The sequence below is a fragment of the Mesoplodon densirostris genome, chromosome 16, assembly GCF_025265405.1.
Source record: "Mesoplodon densirostris isolate mMesDen1 chromosome 16, mMesDen1 primary haplotype, whole genome shotgun sequence".
In the NCBI taxonomy this organism is placed as follows: Eukaryota; Metazoa; Chordata; class Mammalia; order Artiodactyla; family Ziphiidae; genus Mesoplodon; species Mesoplodon densirostris.
In genome coordinates, this window is record NC_082676.1 from 18972257 (window position 1) to 18988335 (window position 16079).

General features: G+C 41.2%; 1 protein-coding gene across 3 annotated transcripts in view; it reads left to right on the forward strand.

Moving 5' to 3' along the window:
• CHD6 (chromodomain helicase DNA binding protein 6) overlaps positions 1-16079 on the forward strand; it is a 227244-nt gene that overhangs the window by 119245 nt on the left and 91920 nt on the right. For all 3 annotated transcript variants that reach the window (XM_060079536.1, XM_060079538.1, XM_060079537.1), the window contains 5 exons: positions 7813-7875; positions 8691-8749; positions 9425-9542; positions 13529-13615; positions 13818-13952. In XM_060079536.1, the coding sequence (XP_059935519.1) occupies positions 7813-7875; positions 8691-8749; positions 9425-9542; positions 13529-13615; positions 13818-13952 (462 nt within the window). The remainder of the gene's footprint in view (positions 1-7812; positions 7876-8690; positions 8750-9424; positions 9543-13528; positions 13616-13817; positions 13953-16079) is intronic.

Sequence of the window (16079 nt, forward strand, 5' to 3'; positions counted from 1 at the left end):
AAGTGAAGGAAGTAAAGGGGTGAGGGAGTCGTGTAGGGAGAAGAGTGTTTCAGGCAGAGGGAATAGCAGAGTCCCGGAGGTGGAAACGTGCCTGGTGTGTATGAGGGACGGACAAGGAGACCTGAAAGGTGACAGAGGAGATGAGAGGCTGGGTACACATCCTGTGGGCTTCTGTAGACCTTTGGGAGACTTTTGGTTTTACTCCAAGTTAAAAGAAAAACATTTTAAGCAGTTTAAGCAAAAGAGTCACTTAATAAAAAGGGCCATTCTGAACGTCGTGTTGAGAATGGATCAGTGGGACAGGAGTGGAAACAGGGAGACTACTTAGGAGGCAGTTCGGAATAATCTGGGTAAGAGATGAAGGTGGTCTAGACCAGGGTAGAAGCAGAGGAGGGGGTGAGAAATGGCTGGATTCCTGATGTACTTTGAAGGTAAGCTCAACAGGATTTCTTGGCTGATGAGATAGGGTGTGTGGAGAGGAAAGAACAGAGTCAGGATTACAGCAGGATTTTTGGTTTGAACACCCAGAGGGATAGAGTTCCTCTTAACTCAGCTGGGGAAAACTGTAGGTAGAAGGGGTAGGGGTGGGGGGTTGGCTAAGAGACTAGGAGTTTAGTTTGTGGACATCTTAGGTGTGAAATATCTCTGAGATATTCAAGTGGAGATGACAAGTAACAAATAGATAAAAGAGTCTGTAATCATAGGAGAGGATAAATAAATATGGCAGCCAACACAACGTAGCCAGTATTTAAAACCATGAGACCAGATGAGATCACCAAGAGAATGAGTATAGATAGAAAAGAAAAGAAAGCCCAAAAACTAGGCCCTAAGGAACTCCAAAAATAAGAGTTAGTGTTGGAGGATTCTATTCTCAGGTAAGGGTATAGTAGGGCATGGCAGACCAACACTTGCTGAAAGGGGGGAAAAAAGATAAATTGCAAAGGGCATATTTTTAGAGACATCAGACAGTTGTGGAAGCAACAAGAATTAGATGAACGAAAATTCCAGACAGAGAAGAGCTATTCCTAGATGAGCTGACAGTTGCTGACTGTTCTTCTCTGGAGGCATTCTGCAATTCTGGGCAGGGGCTGAGGATCAGGCTGGGCCCAAACAGAGACTATTCTGGGTTGAAGAGAAACCATCTGACCCTGCTGGTGATTGATTATGCAGGGCTGGTGAAATGATTGGAAGCTAAAGGAATTCCCAAAACAGGGATCTTTCCCCTGGAGACGTTTGATAAATTCTGGGGTAGCCCAAGAAGTTAGTGGCTCAGCCAGAAGGCAGATTGAAATCTCACAGTCTCACATTACTTTTAGGAGATAAAATCTCACTAAAAGGATGGGTCTACTGCAAAAAAAAACTGACTCTCCCTTAAGAGAGATTTTTAACCTGCTTCGGATTGGAGACTTCAGGGCTCAGGAGTAAAAAGACCTGCTGGACTTAGAGTCAATGACCTTGGACATTCATACTCAAGGAACAGGTAAAACAAGAGAGGGACTGAATCTTAACAGTAACCCAGTCCTGACCAACAGTCCCTGATTGGACCAACGGGACCCACTCCTTCTCCCTGTTTGTCTAAGAGAAAATAGGAAACACTTGTAGTAGAAGATATTGTTTGGAGCTGCTATGATTCTTTTATTCACAGTACTCATCATACAGTAAAAAATTATTAGACATTCGAAAAGGCTGGGAAATTGACTGAAAATCAAGAAAATAAATATGTTAATAGAAGCAGACCCCAGACAATCCAGATAACAGAGTTACCAGAAAAGAACTTTTAAATAACCATGATTAATGTGTTAAAGAAAATAGAGGAAAAGATGGACAAAATAAGTTCTAAAGTAAAGAATTCCAACTGAGAATTGAATCTATAAAGAGAATCAGATCAATACTGTAAAACTGAAATTTTCAATTTATAAAATTCAGAACACAGTGGATGAGTTTAAAAGCAGATTAGATACAGTAGAAGATAAGATTGGTGACTTTGAAGACAGATCAACAGAAAGTTTCTAAACCGACACACAGAAAAAAGAATGGAAAGAACAGAGCAAAGCATAAATGGATAGAGACAATTGGGGTGCAGTGAAAAGGACTAACACATACATATCTGATTAGAGTCCTAGACATGGAGGAGAGAGTGAATCAGAGGAGTGTTTGAAGATAAAATGAATGGCGAGAAATTCCTATAAACTGATGAAGATATCCACCAGTACATTCAAGGTCAGGTAACCCCAAGCAGGAAAAATGTAAAAAAGAAAACCATACTAAGCATATCTTAAACTGTAGAAAACCAAATACTGAAAGAACATCTTAAAAGTCAGTAGATAAAAACTGACAGCCAATATTATATTAAATGCTGCAGTATTGAATACTTTCCCTCTGAATTTGGGAGTAAGAAAAAGATTCCATTATTCTCATTTATATTCAGAAATACACTGGAGGTCCTGGCTACTGAACTAAGGAAAAAGAAAAAATATAGGACTTCCCTGGTGGCACAGTGGTTAAGAATCCGCCTGCCAATGTAGGGGTCACAGGTTTGAGCCATGGTCTGGGAAGATCCCACATGCCTTGGAGCACTTAAGCCTGTGCGCCACAACTACTGAGCCCACATGCCACAACTACTGAAGCCCATTCACCTAGAGCCTGAGCTCCACAACAAAGAGAAGCCACCTCAGTGAGAAGCCCGTGCACCGCAACGGAGAGTAGCCCCCGCTTACTGCAACTAGAGAGAAAGCCCGTGTGCAGCAACGAAGACCCAACGCAGCCCAAAATTAATTAATTAATTAATGAAAAAAAAATACAGGCATGCCTCATTTTATTGCTGTTTGCTTTATTGCACTTCACAGATATTGCACTTTTTTTTTTTAACAAATTGAAGGTTTGTGGTAACCCTGTGTCGAGCAAATGTATTGGCACCATTTACAATATAGTAAAAAAAAAAAACAGAACAGAACTATTTCTATAAACTAGCAACATCAAATCAGGAAAGGAAAATTGTAAAATACCATTTATAATAGTATCAAGGTATTAGATACCCTGTAATAACTCTCAGAGGATACAAGCCTTCTATATGAAAAACATTGCTGAAAGAAATTAAAGAAGACCTAAATAAATAGAGCAATATATGACATACATGTATTCAATATTGTGAAGATGTCTGTAGTTCAGTCCCAGTCAAAATCTAAGCAGGGTGTTTTTCTGATAGAAATTGATGATGGAAGTACAAAAGACCTAGATTAGCCAAGGCAGTCTTGAAAAGGAAGAACTAAATTGGAATACTTAGCATAATCCAGACTTTGTAATCAAGCCACAATGAAGACAGGGTAGTGTTGCCATAAGAACAAATAGAACAATGGAACAAAATAGAGTGGTATGTACTGCCCAGCATGGCTTGTATTTAGCTGTGTGTGGCTATTAAGCACTTGAAATATACCTAGTCTGAATTGAGATGTGCTGTAAGTATGAAATACACAGTAGATTTTTAAAGAGTTAGTGTGAGAAAAATAATGTAAACTATTCCATTAATAATTTTACATTGATCACATTGAAATGATAATATTTGGGGTATATTAGTTTAAATAAAATACTGTTAAAATCAAGTTCATCTGTTTTTTAATGTGGCTACAAGAAGATTTACAACCACATGTATGGCTTAATGAATGACGTTGGTGGCAGCAAAGATTCCTTAAACAGAACACAAAAATACATAAGAGAAAAGATTGATAAGGTGGACTACCTAGAACTTCTGTTCATCAGAAGATACATTTACAGGTTGAAAATGCAAACCATAGATTGGTAGAAAATGTTTGTATGGATTGTGACAGAGGACTCTTATTGAGAAGTAAAGATATATATTAAACTCTGGAATATAAAGAACTCTTGCCAATCAGAAAAAAGGACAATTTTTAAAATAGGCAAATGACTTGAACAGGAGCTTCACAGTGAGTATATCCACATGGCCAATAAGCATATGAAAAGGTGCTCAGCATCCTTCGTTATCAGGGAAATGTGAATCAAAGAGATGATAATGCACATCCACTGGGAATGGCTAAAATTTTCAAGACTGACAGTTATCAAGTCACTTGCAACTCCCATACACTGCTGTTGGATGTAAAAATTGTTACAACCACTTTGGGAAAAGTTCTGACAATATCCATTAAAACTAAACATGGGGGCCTCCCTGGTGGCGCAGTGGTTGAGAGTCCGCCTGCCGATGCAGGGGATACGGGTTCGTGCCCCGGTCTGGGAGGATCCCATATGCCGCGGAGCGGCTGGGCCCGTGAGCCATGGCCGCTGGGCCTGCGCATCCGGAGCCTGTGCTCCGCAACGGGAGAGGCCACAACAGTGAGAGGCCCGCATACCGCAAAAAGAAAAAAAAAAAAAAAAAAAAACTAAACATGGGCTTCCCTGGTGGTGCAGTGGTTAAGAATCCACCTGCCAATGCAGGGGACACGGGTTTGAGCCCTGGTCTGGGAAGATCCCACATGCCTCGGAGCAACTAAGTCCGTGCACCACAACTACTGAGCCTGCGTTCTAGAGCCTGCGAGCCACAACTACTGAGCCCGCATGCCTAGAGCCGCGCTCCGCAGCAAGAGAAGCCACCTCAACGAGAAGCCCACACGCCGCAACGAAGAGTAGTCCCCGCTCACCGCAACTAGAGAAAGCCCATGCGCAGCAAGGAAGACCCAGCGCAGCCAAAAATAAATAAATAAATTTATTTTAAAAAATAAATAAACATATAACCAACCTCATAACCTAGCAATTTCACTCCTATGTTATATCCAAGGTAACTGAGTGCATTTATGTGAACATTGAAAGCAACCCAAATATTCCTCAGCAATAGAATGGATAAATAAATGGTGGTGTATTTATACAATAAAATACTACATAGTAATACAGGAGAACGAACCAAACACTATATGATTCCATTTACATGAAACTTAATAATAGGCAGAACAAATCAATGGTGGTAGAAGTCTGAATAGTGGTTACTTCCAGTGGGGGCATGAGGATCTTCCAGGATGTTGGAACTGTTATATAACTTGATCTTGGTAGGACTTAAACTTCAACATCTGTACCCTTGAGATCTCTGCATGCTGTATGTATGCCATACCTCACTTAAAGCATTATGTTAGCATGTCTGGCAGTTCCTTGATGATGAAGACTGTAGCTCATTTATTTCTATAAGACCAGTGCATAAACACAAAAGGCACTCAATAAATAATGTGGGAGAAATTTAGGAAGGAAATGAAGTAGGAAGTTAGGAAGGAAGTTGGTTCATTAATCTAGTTTTTTGTAACCCAGCCCCTGTTCCTTTGTTCGCTGTCCACCTGTCATAGTCAGAGCTCTGTTTGGCTGCAAGGTTGGGGTATTGATTTTACTGCTCAGGAAAGTACATCTAGCTTGGGCCCTTTGCAGTTACCCATCTGTACAGTAGAAGATAAGTCCAGGTATATGGAGAAGGGGGAGACTTTTTAATCACATGATGTAGATTAAGAATAATGCTTTGGGCTTCCCTGGTGGCGCAGTGGTTAAGAGTCCGCCTGCCGATGCAGGGGACACGGGTTCGTGCCCCGATCCCGGAAGATCCCACATGCCGCGGAGCGGCTGGGCCCGCGAGCCATGGCCGCGGAGCCTGTGTGTCCGGAGCCTGTGCTCCGCAACGGGAGAGGCCACAGCAGTGAGAGGCCCGCGTACAGAAAAAAAAAAAAAAAAAAAAAAAAGAATAATGCTTTATCTTTCCTTGTGTATTTCCATCTGTGTCTCTTTTCCTCTTCCCTGTTGTTTAGCATTCAACCAATATTCACTGATCACCCACTGTTGCCTGGCTTTTTCAAGGTATCTAGCTACATTAGTGAGTAAAACAAATAAAGATCCCTGCCGTCACAAGGCTTATACTGTAGTGGGAGAAGATGGGCAATCCACAGTAAGCTGCCTCCTTCTCCTTTTCTTATTTGTGCAGAAGAATCAAGCAGAAGAAACATACTGACAGGAAAACAAAAGCTTAATCTGTATCCCGCCCCATCCTTCTATTGTATGGTAGGCCCAGTTCACTTGTCTTCTGGTTAAGCAGTGGAAAAGACTTGTCATTTTGGATTAACTTCACAGTGCCATGTGTCCAGGGGGACGTAATAAATATTTGTAGCCTTTGGGAGCATCTGTCAGTGCCTGCTGATTCCCATACTTCTTTTCTGCCATCCGCCCTACTCATCTATTTTTACCATCACCTTTCTGGGAAAAGCTTCATTTAAGTTCTTAGAAAATATGTTTTCTGTAATGGTATGACTTTGGGACAGTTGAGCCCTAGAATGGGCAGTGAGATGCAGCATAAACCATCCTTTTGGAAAGTTCTGATAAGGAACCCAAATAGTTATTTTGAGAGTTAGGGTTGTTGTGATGAGTGTTCTTTTCATATACTGTTCTAAATCTCATATTGTGATAAATAGTGGGTCTGGAAAGGTTATATAGTGCATATGAAACGATGGAAATAAAACTGCTCAAATAAAGTCCGAGGAAGAACATTTAACAGGAGAGTTGTGACCCAATGCATCCTTTTTTTTTTTTTTTTTTTTAATGTCCATCAAAGCAAGAAGGCAAATAGACTCTGGTTTATTAATACAATAGAATATTATACAGCATTAAAATTGAATGGCTAAAGCAACATGAACAATATGGATGAATATTGGCAATATCATATTAAGTTAAAGAAGATTATATCCACCATGACACCCTTTATATAAAGTTAAAACAAAATAAAATTTTAAAGAAATATTTGTATATCCAGTGCATCCTTTTTTTTTTTTTTTTTTTTTTTTTTTTTTTCTTTTTGCGGTATGTGGGCCTCTCACTGTTGTGGCCTCTCCCGTCGCGAAGCACAGGCTCCGGATGCGCAGGCCCAGCGGCCATGGCTCACGGGCCCAGCCGCTCCGCGGCATATGGGATCCTCCCAGACCGGGGCACGAACCCGTATCCCCTGCATCGGCAGGCGGACTCTTAACCACTGCGCCACCAGGGAGGCCCAGTGCATCCTTTTTTAAGTTAGTCATTTTTTAAATGCAGATTTTTTTTTTAAAGTCAAATACTCTGTAGAAAGAGATTTCATGGAGATTAGGAAATGTTGATGTGTATCCAGGGCAGAAAGGAAGGAGTTAATTTGTTTCCAGTTGGGATTTGTAGTCAGTGGATGATCAGTGAAACAGAAAGCCATTTCCAGGTACAGAGGAGAAAGATGGTACAATTTAGTAAAGAATAATTATACTTTGCATTTGCATAGCGCTTACTGTCCAAAAAATGTTTTCACATGCCGTTTTATCCTCCCAGTAAGCCAGTGAGATGTGTTTTTAACTCCTATTTTAATAGACTTGGAACTAAGAGGTGTTAATTGACTAGCCCAAAGTCAATAGCTGGATTGTGTCAGAATTGGGACCCTCTGATTCTAAAGCCCCCAGGCTCTTCTATGTTAGGCCTTTCTGAAAATTTATGCAGCAACATGTAAGCAGTTTTGGCAGAGAAGGGAAGTCTTAGGGTCACTTTTAAAGATGCTAAAGGCAGATCTGAAATGAAGAATCTGAAGCAAATCAAGAAGCAGAATAACTTCCCTGCTCACTTGGGAGGGGAAGGTGATAGGGTGTTATGCCCAGAGGTTAGAATGTGTGTGATCTTTTGATCACTCTGTGGGCTGATAGGAGGGAGACCTCAGTACTCAAAGGTGAACTTTTGGACAAAGTAGTGCCTATTACAGTATTTCTTCTAGAATTATTTCATGGCTCCTGTGGTGCCGTAATTGTCTCTCTCTTTAACCTCCTTCTCCAGGAGCCTCCAGAAGATGACGCAAACATCATTGAGAAGATCCTGGCATCTAAGACTGTCCAGGAGGTTCGTGGCTGATGTTTCTGGCTTGTATATCACTAGCGCAGTTTACGCCCTCTGTGGAGAGATGTTTCTGGAGTTGTCATTCTTGGCTGGACTGAGAGCTAGGCAAGAACACTGTTTGGCTAGTTGACACTTAGTTTCACCTCCATGAAAGATTTTAAGACATAAAATTCTGAAATATTTGAGTATGGCCCAAACCGATGGTTTTTTTCCTTATGATCCTAGCAAAAGGTATTGATCCTTTAGTTGCCCTAGCCCACTGAAAGTCATCAGAGGGCCAAGAAGAAAAGATGGGAAAAGACTCCCAGTGAAAACATCTTTTCCTTTCAACATCTCAGGGCTGTGCAGAGAACCTCTAGAGAACATTTCTGGCGTGAAAGAGTATGCCGGTGCCAGTGAAGGCATAGTTTCATCTTTACCTCAAGTATTTATGAAAGTAAACTTCCTTACCTTGAGAGTGAACATCACTGGAGTTTGTGGGGGGTGGTTGGGAGGACGCCAGAAATGCATGTCCTCACTTCTGCACCAGCTCTCAGAGCCCTGGGCCAGTTTGGCTTTATCAGCTGAATGCTCTCCCAGCCTGGACCTAAGAATGACACCAGGAGGATCATTTTTTTTTTTCTAACTTTATAGCTTACTGTGTGTTCAGCCTTTAGAAAGCCTGCTCCAGACCTGTCAGAAAAAGACCTGGGAAAATGAAAATATCCTCGAGAAATATATTCTAAAAGGAAGCAGAAGTATTGATTTACCTTTTTCGTTTGACACGTAAGGGTGATCCATGGGGAACTGGGCTGATAACTGCTTGCTTTTGGTTACAGGTTCACCCGGGAGAACCCCCATTCGACTTGGAGCTGTTCTACGTCAAGTATAGGAATTTGTACGTCTATTTAATGTATTATTTGTATGTGTATTTTAAATGAATAGAACTTTCTTCTTTCATCACACCATTATCTTTTATATTTTCCAAGAATGGCCCCTAAGGCACGACCCACAGACCTTGACTGGCTCAAGTTCACCTTAGGTGGCAGTGCTTTACTTTGACTGCGTGTGGAATCACCTGGAGAGTTTTTTAAAACTACTGAAGTCCTTGCTGCACTCAAGACCTTATACTGCACTCAAGGCTTATACTCTGGGAGTAGTTCTCAAGGATTGGCATGTTTTAAAAACTCCCTCTGCAGTTCCCATTTGCACCCAGAGTGGAGAACCACGGTCCTATAGCCTATGCTTTTCTCCCCACTTGGGTTTTTCTTTCTTTCTCTGCTGTGTGCCCACTTTCACTAGTGTGCATTAACGATGCCCTGCCTATACCTGCCCTCCCTCTGCTCTGAGCCAGTTTCTCTAGAAGCCACAGAGTGACCAGTTGCTTGGAAATGCTGCATTGTTTTGTATTCTGTTTTTGTCCCGAAGGGCAAGGCCCTTCTAAGCCCAGCAGTTCCACAGCAAGTCACTCCACTGCTGCTGTGTTAGACGGTCACCTGGTTATTGAAACACTTTAAAGCTTGATGGTTTGCTGGTTCTGTGCTTGTCTCACAATTTGTGTGTCTTTGGATAGTTCCTACTTGCACTGTAAATGGGCCACAATGGAAGAACTCGAAAAGGATCCTCGCATCGCACAGAAGATCAAGCGATTTAGGAATAAACAAGCCCAGATGAAGCACATTTTTACTGAGGTGAAGCAATATTTACTGATTTGATCACTGCTTTTCTTGCGGTATTAAATACTAGGTTTAAGTTTCTTAAAGTTGAAGTCCTGTATAGATCTATTGCTCAGGTGTCTGCTGATTTGTGACAAGATTTGTCCAGCTTTAAGCCAAAGAAAACAAATTATCCACCAAGGAATAAGGATCAAACCTTATAAACTGATAACTCATAAGAACGTGCAACTAGGTCACGTTCTAGGGCAGAATGTACACACAGAAGGAATGTGCACACAGTTCTTTCATTTCCTCCCCCCCTCCCCAAAAGGGCAATTCCAAGAAGACTTAAAGTTTGGGTGTAAAAAATAAAAACAAAGCTAAAATGTTAGAAAATAAGTAAATAAATGTATAAACTTGGGTATTTCTAAGTATGGTACCTACAGCAAGAGGAAGGATTGATGGATTTGGATATCAAAACATCTGTAGTGCCTGTAAGTTAGAAAATACCACAAATACATCTTTAAGTAAGTACATAATGTACATAGACGTATTCCCTAATTACGTACGTGCACACATACATACAGGGCATACATTCTTCTTATTCCAGTATGGAAACCTTATTTACATTTGTATACACACATGCATGATACACATACCTATACACATGACAAATAGCTTTAATGATAAGAAATGCTCTTCTAGTTCAAAAAGAAAAATACAAAATCCCAAATAGAAAAAAATGGACAAATTAATGGGGAATTCAGAAAAGAGGGGAAAATTACTTATCAGCCATACAAAAATGTAGTCAATTTCACTAGCAGTCAAAGAAATGCAAATTAAAATGTGAATCTTCTAGTTTCCACGTATCAAATATTTGAAGGTTTTAAACATAAGGATTTCCCACTGCTGGTGAAGGTGTAGGGAAGAGACACTGTCGTCGTCACGGGTTGGGAGCATAACTTAGGATGACCTGTCAGGAGAGCAGGATGACAGCAGACATCACATGTCTCAATATTTGCCCGTCCTTTGTCTCAGCAGTTCTGTTTCCACCATTGATTTTAAGGAAGCTATCAAGTCTTTGTGCAAAAACTTAGCTATGATAAACAGTTGTTTGTATTGGTGAAAAATTGAAAACAAACCAAACGTTAGATAATAGACACTTGTTAAATTATGATACATCCCACAGAATGCAATACTGTGCAGCTAGTAAAAATGATATTGGAGGACAATTATTAACGTCATAGGAAGGGGCTTAGTGATGTTAACTATTGTTAGTTGAAAATGTCAAGCTCTTATATGAGACAGTTCCATTTTGGGGGGTACAAGAGAGAAGAATCACCATAATAATGCATAGAAAATGTCCGAGTGTATGTGAAAATGATGACGTAATTTTCTCCATTTGATGGGATTGTGGTGATTTCTGTTTTCTTTAACATGTAATTTTTCAATTTTATACAGATAACTTATGGAGAAAAAAGCAATAAAAATTATTTTTTAAACGTAGTCACAAATACTAGACCTTAAGAGTGCACTGAGATGCCATCAAATTTTAGCAGATTGCTGCACATTCTTACCAATTCATTGTTCATGTTGTACTCCTTTTCCTCAAATGACAAAAAACTATTTTAGGATAATGTCAATATGTGTTCTTTTTGTCCCAATATAGAGTCCTTTTTCTTTAGTCTTAACGTTTGGCCCCAGGCCTCTCCAGGATTGTTGTAAAGCCTTGAGAACAGTCTTTTATGGCATCGTTCCTCTGTAGAGAATTGGAAAGGAAGGACTAGAATTGGAAAAACCATCCTGAAGCCCTGTTGGATACTCTCCCTCGGTTCCTGGAACTTCTTATTCACGCCTCTATTTTAGTGAGCATTTGCAGTGTAGTGAGTTGTTTACGTGTCTGTGTCTTCCATTTTGAGCCCTGCGAGACAGGGCCACGTCTTCCTCGTGGTACTTCCTGTCTGTGGTACTAGGCGCAGGGTCAGTGGTCAGTCACCACTTGTTTGTGCCCAGGTAAGGGAGGAGGGTTTTCTGTGCCACTCCTGCTTCAGACCCTTCAGCACTTCCTGTTGTCGTGGAATAAAGTCCAAACTACTTAATGTAGCCTACAAAGCCCCATGAATCTGGTTTCTGATTTATTCCCAAGGGAGTGGTTTTTTCCCCTTGGTTGGGAATAGAAAATTGTGTTAGGATGTGTAGAAATACTATAACGGGAATTCATACTCTTGGGGAAGGAAAGGCTTTTGAGAAGATTGGAGGCCGTCATGAAAGGAACGAGGGGTGAGAATGGGGAGTAGTTGCTGTAACGCTGTCTTCAGTCTTGACCTCGTCAACATTTTTGTTAATAACTTGCATAAATGATATTCTTATGAATAAATAATAACCTAGTTTTGAATAGAGCTTCTTCATACCCATTATTTCCAGCCGCTTTATGAGGTAGCCGGGGGCGCGTGTGAAGGAGAGTGGGGTTGGAAAGGCTGTGAGTTGCCACGCCCCACAGGGCTGGAGGCCTATGAGACCCTGACTCCTCAACACCAAGCCCAGTGCCGGGAGAATAAATGACAGAATCAAAGTTCAGGTTTACCTGGACAGGCGAGGATGAATGAAATAATGAAAATGGCCATAAGTAAATGTAATGTCACACATTGGTATTTTAAAGATCTTTACAACTTTGGAGTGGGGAAAATGACCAGATAGCTGTTTGCCTTGGGCCAATTGCAGTAGCTCCTTCAGACTCAGTATCCTCCGTTTATGTAAATCAGAACCCCTAATACTATCACCCTCACAGACTACCTGGGAGGATTAAATGACACAGTGTTGATAGAAGTGCTAAGCGTGGTGCCTGACCCATAGTCACTCTTCCACAGAGGTTAGCTCTCTGCATCACCAAGGGATCTAGAAACGTGGCATCTGAAGAACATTGAACACCTGGGGTTAGAGAGGTGTTCCGATAGGGACGAATCAACTTGGTTACTGCTGCTCTAGAGGAAGCAGTTCACACTAATGAGTCAGTTACAGGAGGAAAATTAGGCTGTAATTTAATAGTAATAATGATAAAGATCATGATGCTACTACTGGACAGGCAGAGGTAAAGCTGTCTTGGCAGTGGGTCACGTCTCAGAGGGCAATAAATTCCTGAACACGGGGATAATTGAATCCGAGGCTGGATTTGCCAGGGATGCTGTAAAAACAGGTGTTCCTGCGTTGATTGGAAGATGAAACTAGAGAGCTCCTAAAGTGCCTTCTAGCTTAAGGGGTAATAAGAACATTCCTGCACTTCAGGAGGAGGGCTTCTGGGCAAGAAAGACCCGGGTAAATGTTCTGATTCATGTGGCTTTGCAACCTTGGTCACGGTACTTATTTAACCTCTCTGAGTCAGTTTTCTCATCTGTAAAGATAATTACGACACCTGCTACTCCATAAAGTAGCTTATAGGCTAAAATGAAAGCACCGGACACACATTAAATATTTCTAAATCTTATTATTTTGTAAGTACACTTTTTTTTTTTATTTTGAAGCGTAGTGTGTTTAACAGTAAGTAGTCCTAAGGGTACAGCTCCAGTGAATTTTTGCAAAATAAACACTTCTGTGTAACCAGCACCTAGATCGGGAAATAAAACATTATTGGTACCCCTGAAGCCCCTTCCATGCCTCCTTCCAATATTAACTGTTATTGGTATTGGTATTAAGAAGAAAAACAAACTGTCATTCTGGGTTTCCGAGGGATATCTCTGGAAATCCTCCTCGTGCTGATTTTTGCTCAGTACTGTAATGACCAACAGGATAGTCTCACCCTGGTGGGGCAACCTGTAAGGTGTTGTCGCTTCTTTAAATTCAGTCCCGAAGAGGAGGATTTGGGGACAGTGCAGAAATGTCGGTGAGGTGACTTTTATTTTCAAGCGAACCTTTTCATTCTGTGTTTCCCGCCCAATAGGGCGCAGAGGAGGGGTCACTTAAAACACTGGATGCTGGGTTGGAGGGGTGGGGGACACTTCTTAGCTCTTCTTTTTTGTTTGCCTTAGCCTGACGAAGACTTGTTCAACCCAGACTATGTGGAGGTTGATCGCATCTTGGAGGTGGCCCACACCAAGGATGCAGAAACCGGAGAGGTGGGTATTGTGCTATTTTGACTCTTCCAAAGTGTCTTCGCTGCTTGCCGAAGATATTGTGCACGTTTCGTTAACATGTGGTCCTTGTTTTCATGGCATTCGCATGCCGTATTGTAGGGAGGTTTTCATAGGTCTGTCAGTGTAGGACTGATTCCTGTAATGTAGTAGAAAGAATGTAAGTGTCTCTCCCATTTCCCACTAGGAAGTGACGCATTACCTGGTGAAGTGGTGCTCACTGCCTTACGAAGAAAGTACATGGGAGCTGGAGGAGGATGTGGATCCTGCGAAAGTTAAAGAATTCGAATCTCTGCAAGTTCTCCCTGAAGTTAAGCATGTGGTAATGTACCCATGTCACTGTTTGGCACCTCTTGTAACATGTGATTTTAGGAACTTGGCAATCCTGGGTGTCCCCTTGGCTGTGCTCCTGAGTGGTTCCTGTGGTGTCTTATCACTGGTCACTCCCATTGAAACTGCCGTTCAGGGTGTGTTTCTCCCCACATCACACTTTGCTAGCACTCAGGTCAGCTTTACGTCTGGGCTCTACTTTGATGTATGTGACATTTCAGAAGCTTGGCTGTGAGCTTTGATTTCTTGGTGTATGGCTGTCAGTTGGAGTCAGTAAGATAGAAGGTAAGAAATGCCTGGCTTGGGAAAGAAGCTCAGTAAGTTGTTAGTATCTTTCTTATCCCTTGCTCCATTGGTGATCTCTCTTCTTCAGTTTTATCCTTTGCCTTTACTCAAGTGGAATATTCTTACAGGGAAGAACTGTCCTTCCTCTATAGATCGCTGGGACTTTGCAGATAAAACATAGGTTTTCAGTACGTTTTTGCTGAATTGGTTTGTTTTTCTGATTCTGGATTATTACCACCAAGCTGCAAAAATGTCAAAGGAGGCAGAATTGGGATAGAGCCCAGTTAAGATGTGACTAAGTTGGGAAAAGAATCAGAGCTGTGAAAGAATATAACTATAGACTGGAATGATCATTTTCTATTTTTTTTAAATCACTATTTTTATATGAAAAACTCTTATCCAGTTCCTTATTGTTATTTTTATATATATCACAGGGAAAGTTGGGACTTCAAAGGCAAGACTTTGACACTGAACTTAGATCCCTGTCGGAGTCCATCCAAAAGCAGTTTTGCTTTTGTTTCTTGACTCTGAAGGGTATAGAGGTATCTTGAGATGCGGAACTGTGATTAGAAACCTGTGTATTTTACAGTGTTTGTCTACATGATTGATTAATGAATTTTTCTCTCAACCCTCTCCTATAACAGTTGTCCATTTAAAATTCAATTTGTTAGTCATTTACTAAACACCTGCTGTAGGTTGATTCTTGTGTGGGACAGAGTAAGAAAGTAGGTCCAGGCCCTGCCCCAGGAGCTCACAGGCTGACGGAAGAAGCATGTGTGTGTAGGACAAATATGGCACCAGGCTAACTGGGGCATGTGGCCCAAAGCAGAAGCAAACCAGTGGGGGAGCAGAGAGTAGAGAGGATTTCGTTCTGAAGCTAATTCTAAGTTATCATCTAGTAGTAATCAAGATTCTTACTCTCTCAGCCTGAATCCCACTTATTTCTTCAGACTGACTACATGCACTTGGCGAGAATATGAATGCAAGTGTTTTCAGTCAGTTTCCCTTTTCCTTTCCTTCTTTGCTGTTGTGATGCTCCTGTCCTCCTCATCTCTCAATGAACTATGAGATGATTTCACACCTGTCTCTTTTGGTTTCTAATTTATTTGTTCTCTCATTTAAAAGGTATGTTTTGAAATTTTTCTCATTCTAAATTGGAATGGTAGCTCAAAATATAATTAAAGTTGTCTTTTTATGTTTTAAGAGAAGGGCTGGCTCCAAATGATACTTTAACTGAATCATTTTTTTTTTAAAGGGATCTTATCCTGGGCTTTGAAGTTTAGAGATAACCCTACCAGTCTTGATGAATAGGACATTCCATCACTAAAAGCTTTTTGGTAAAAAATTGGTCACATGTAGGTCAGATATGGAATTTTGGGAGAGCAAGAAATGAGTGTCAGTAACGGTTGTGCAAAGAGAGTAGCAGTCATTTAATAGTCAAGACCCACCTTGGAGACTCCAAGGATCAGTTCTCTTTTGAATTTAATAGTAGCCACTAAAGGTTGTGGAGCCTTGGGGTAAGTTACTTGCTGTAGTCTGTACCACTTAGGAGCCAACCAGACTAGGCATCGGGAATTTCTAGCTGATTTCAAGCCTTATCCTTAGATGGCTGAAATTTCTGGTCATGTTCATGGTGATGTAAAACTAAAACCTTTAGCACTGGAGAAAGAGGGAAAACCCAGAGGAGTGACTGGGTTAGAGCGTGATGCCTCTACATCAGGAGCACTACCAAGGCAGCAAAGTAGAAATCTGCAATGCTAGGAGTGAGCCACTTCAGTCGCTAGAGATGAGGAACATTCCAGGAAGTCTCCCCATAGTATCTAGTAGAGTAGAG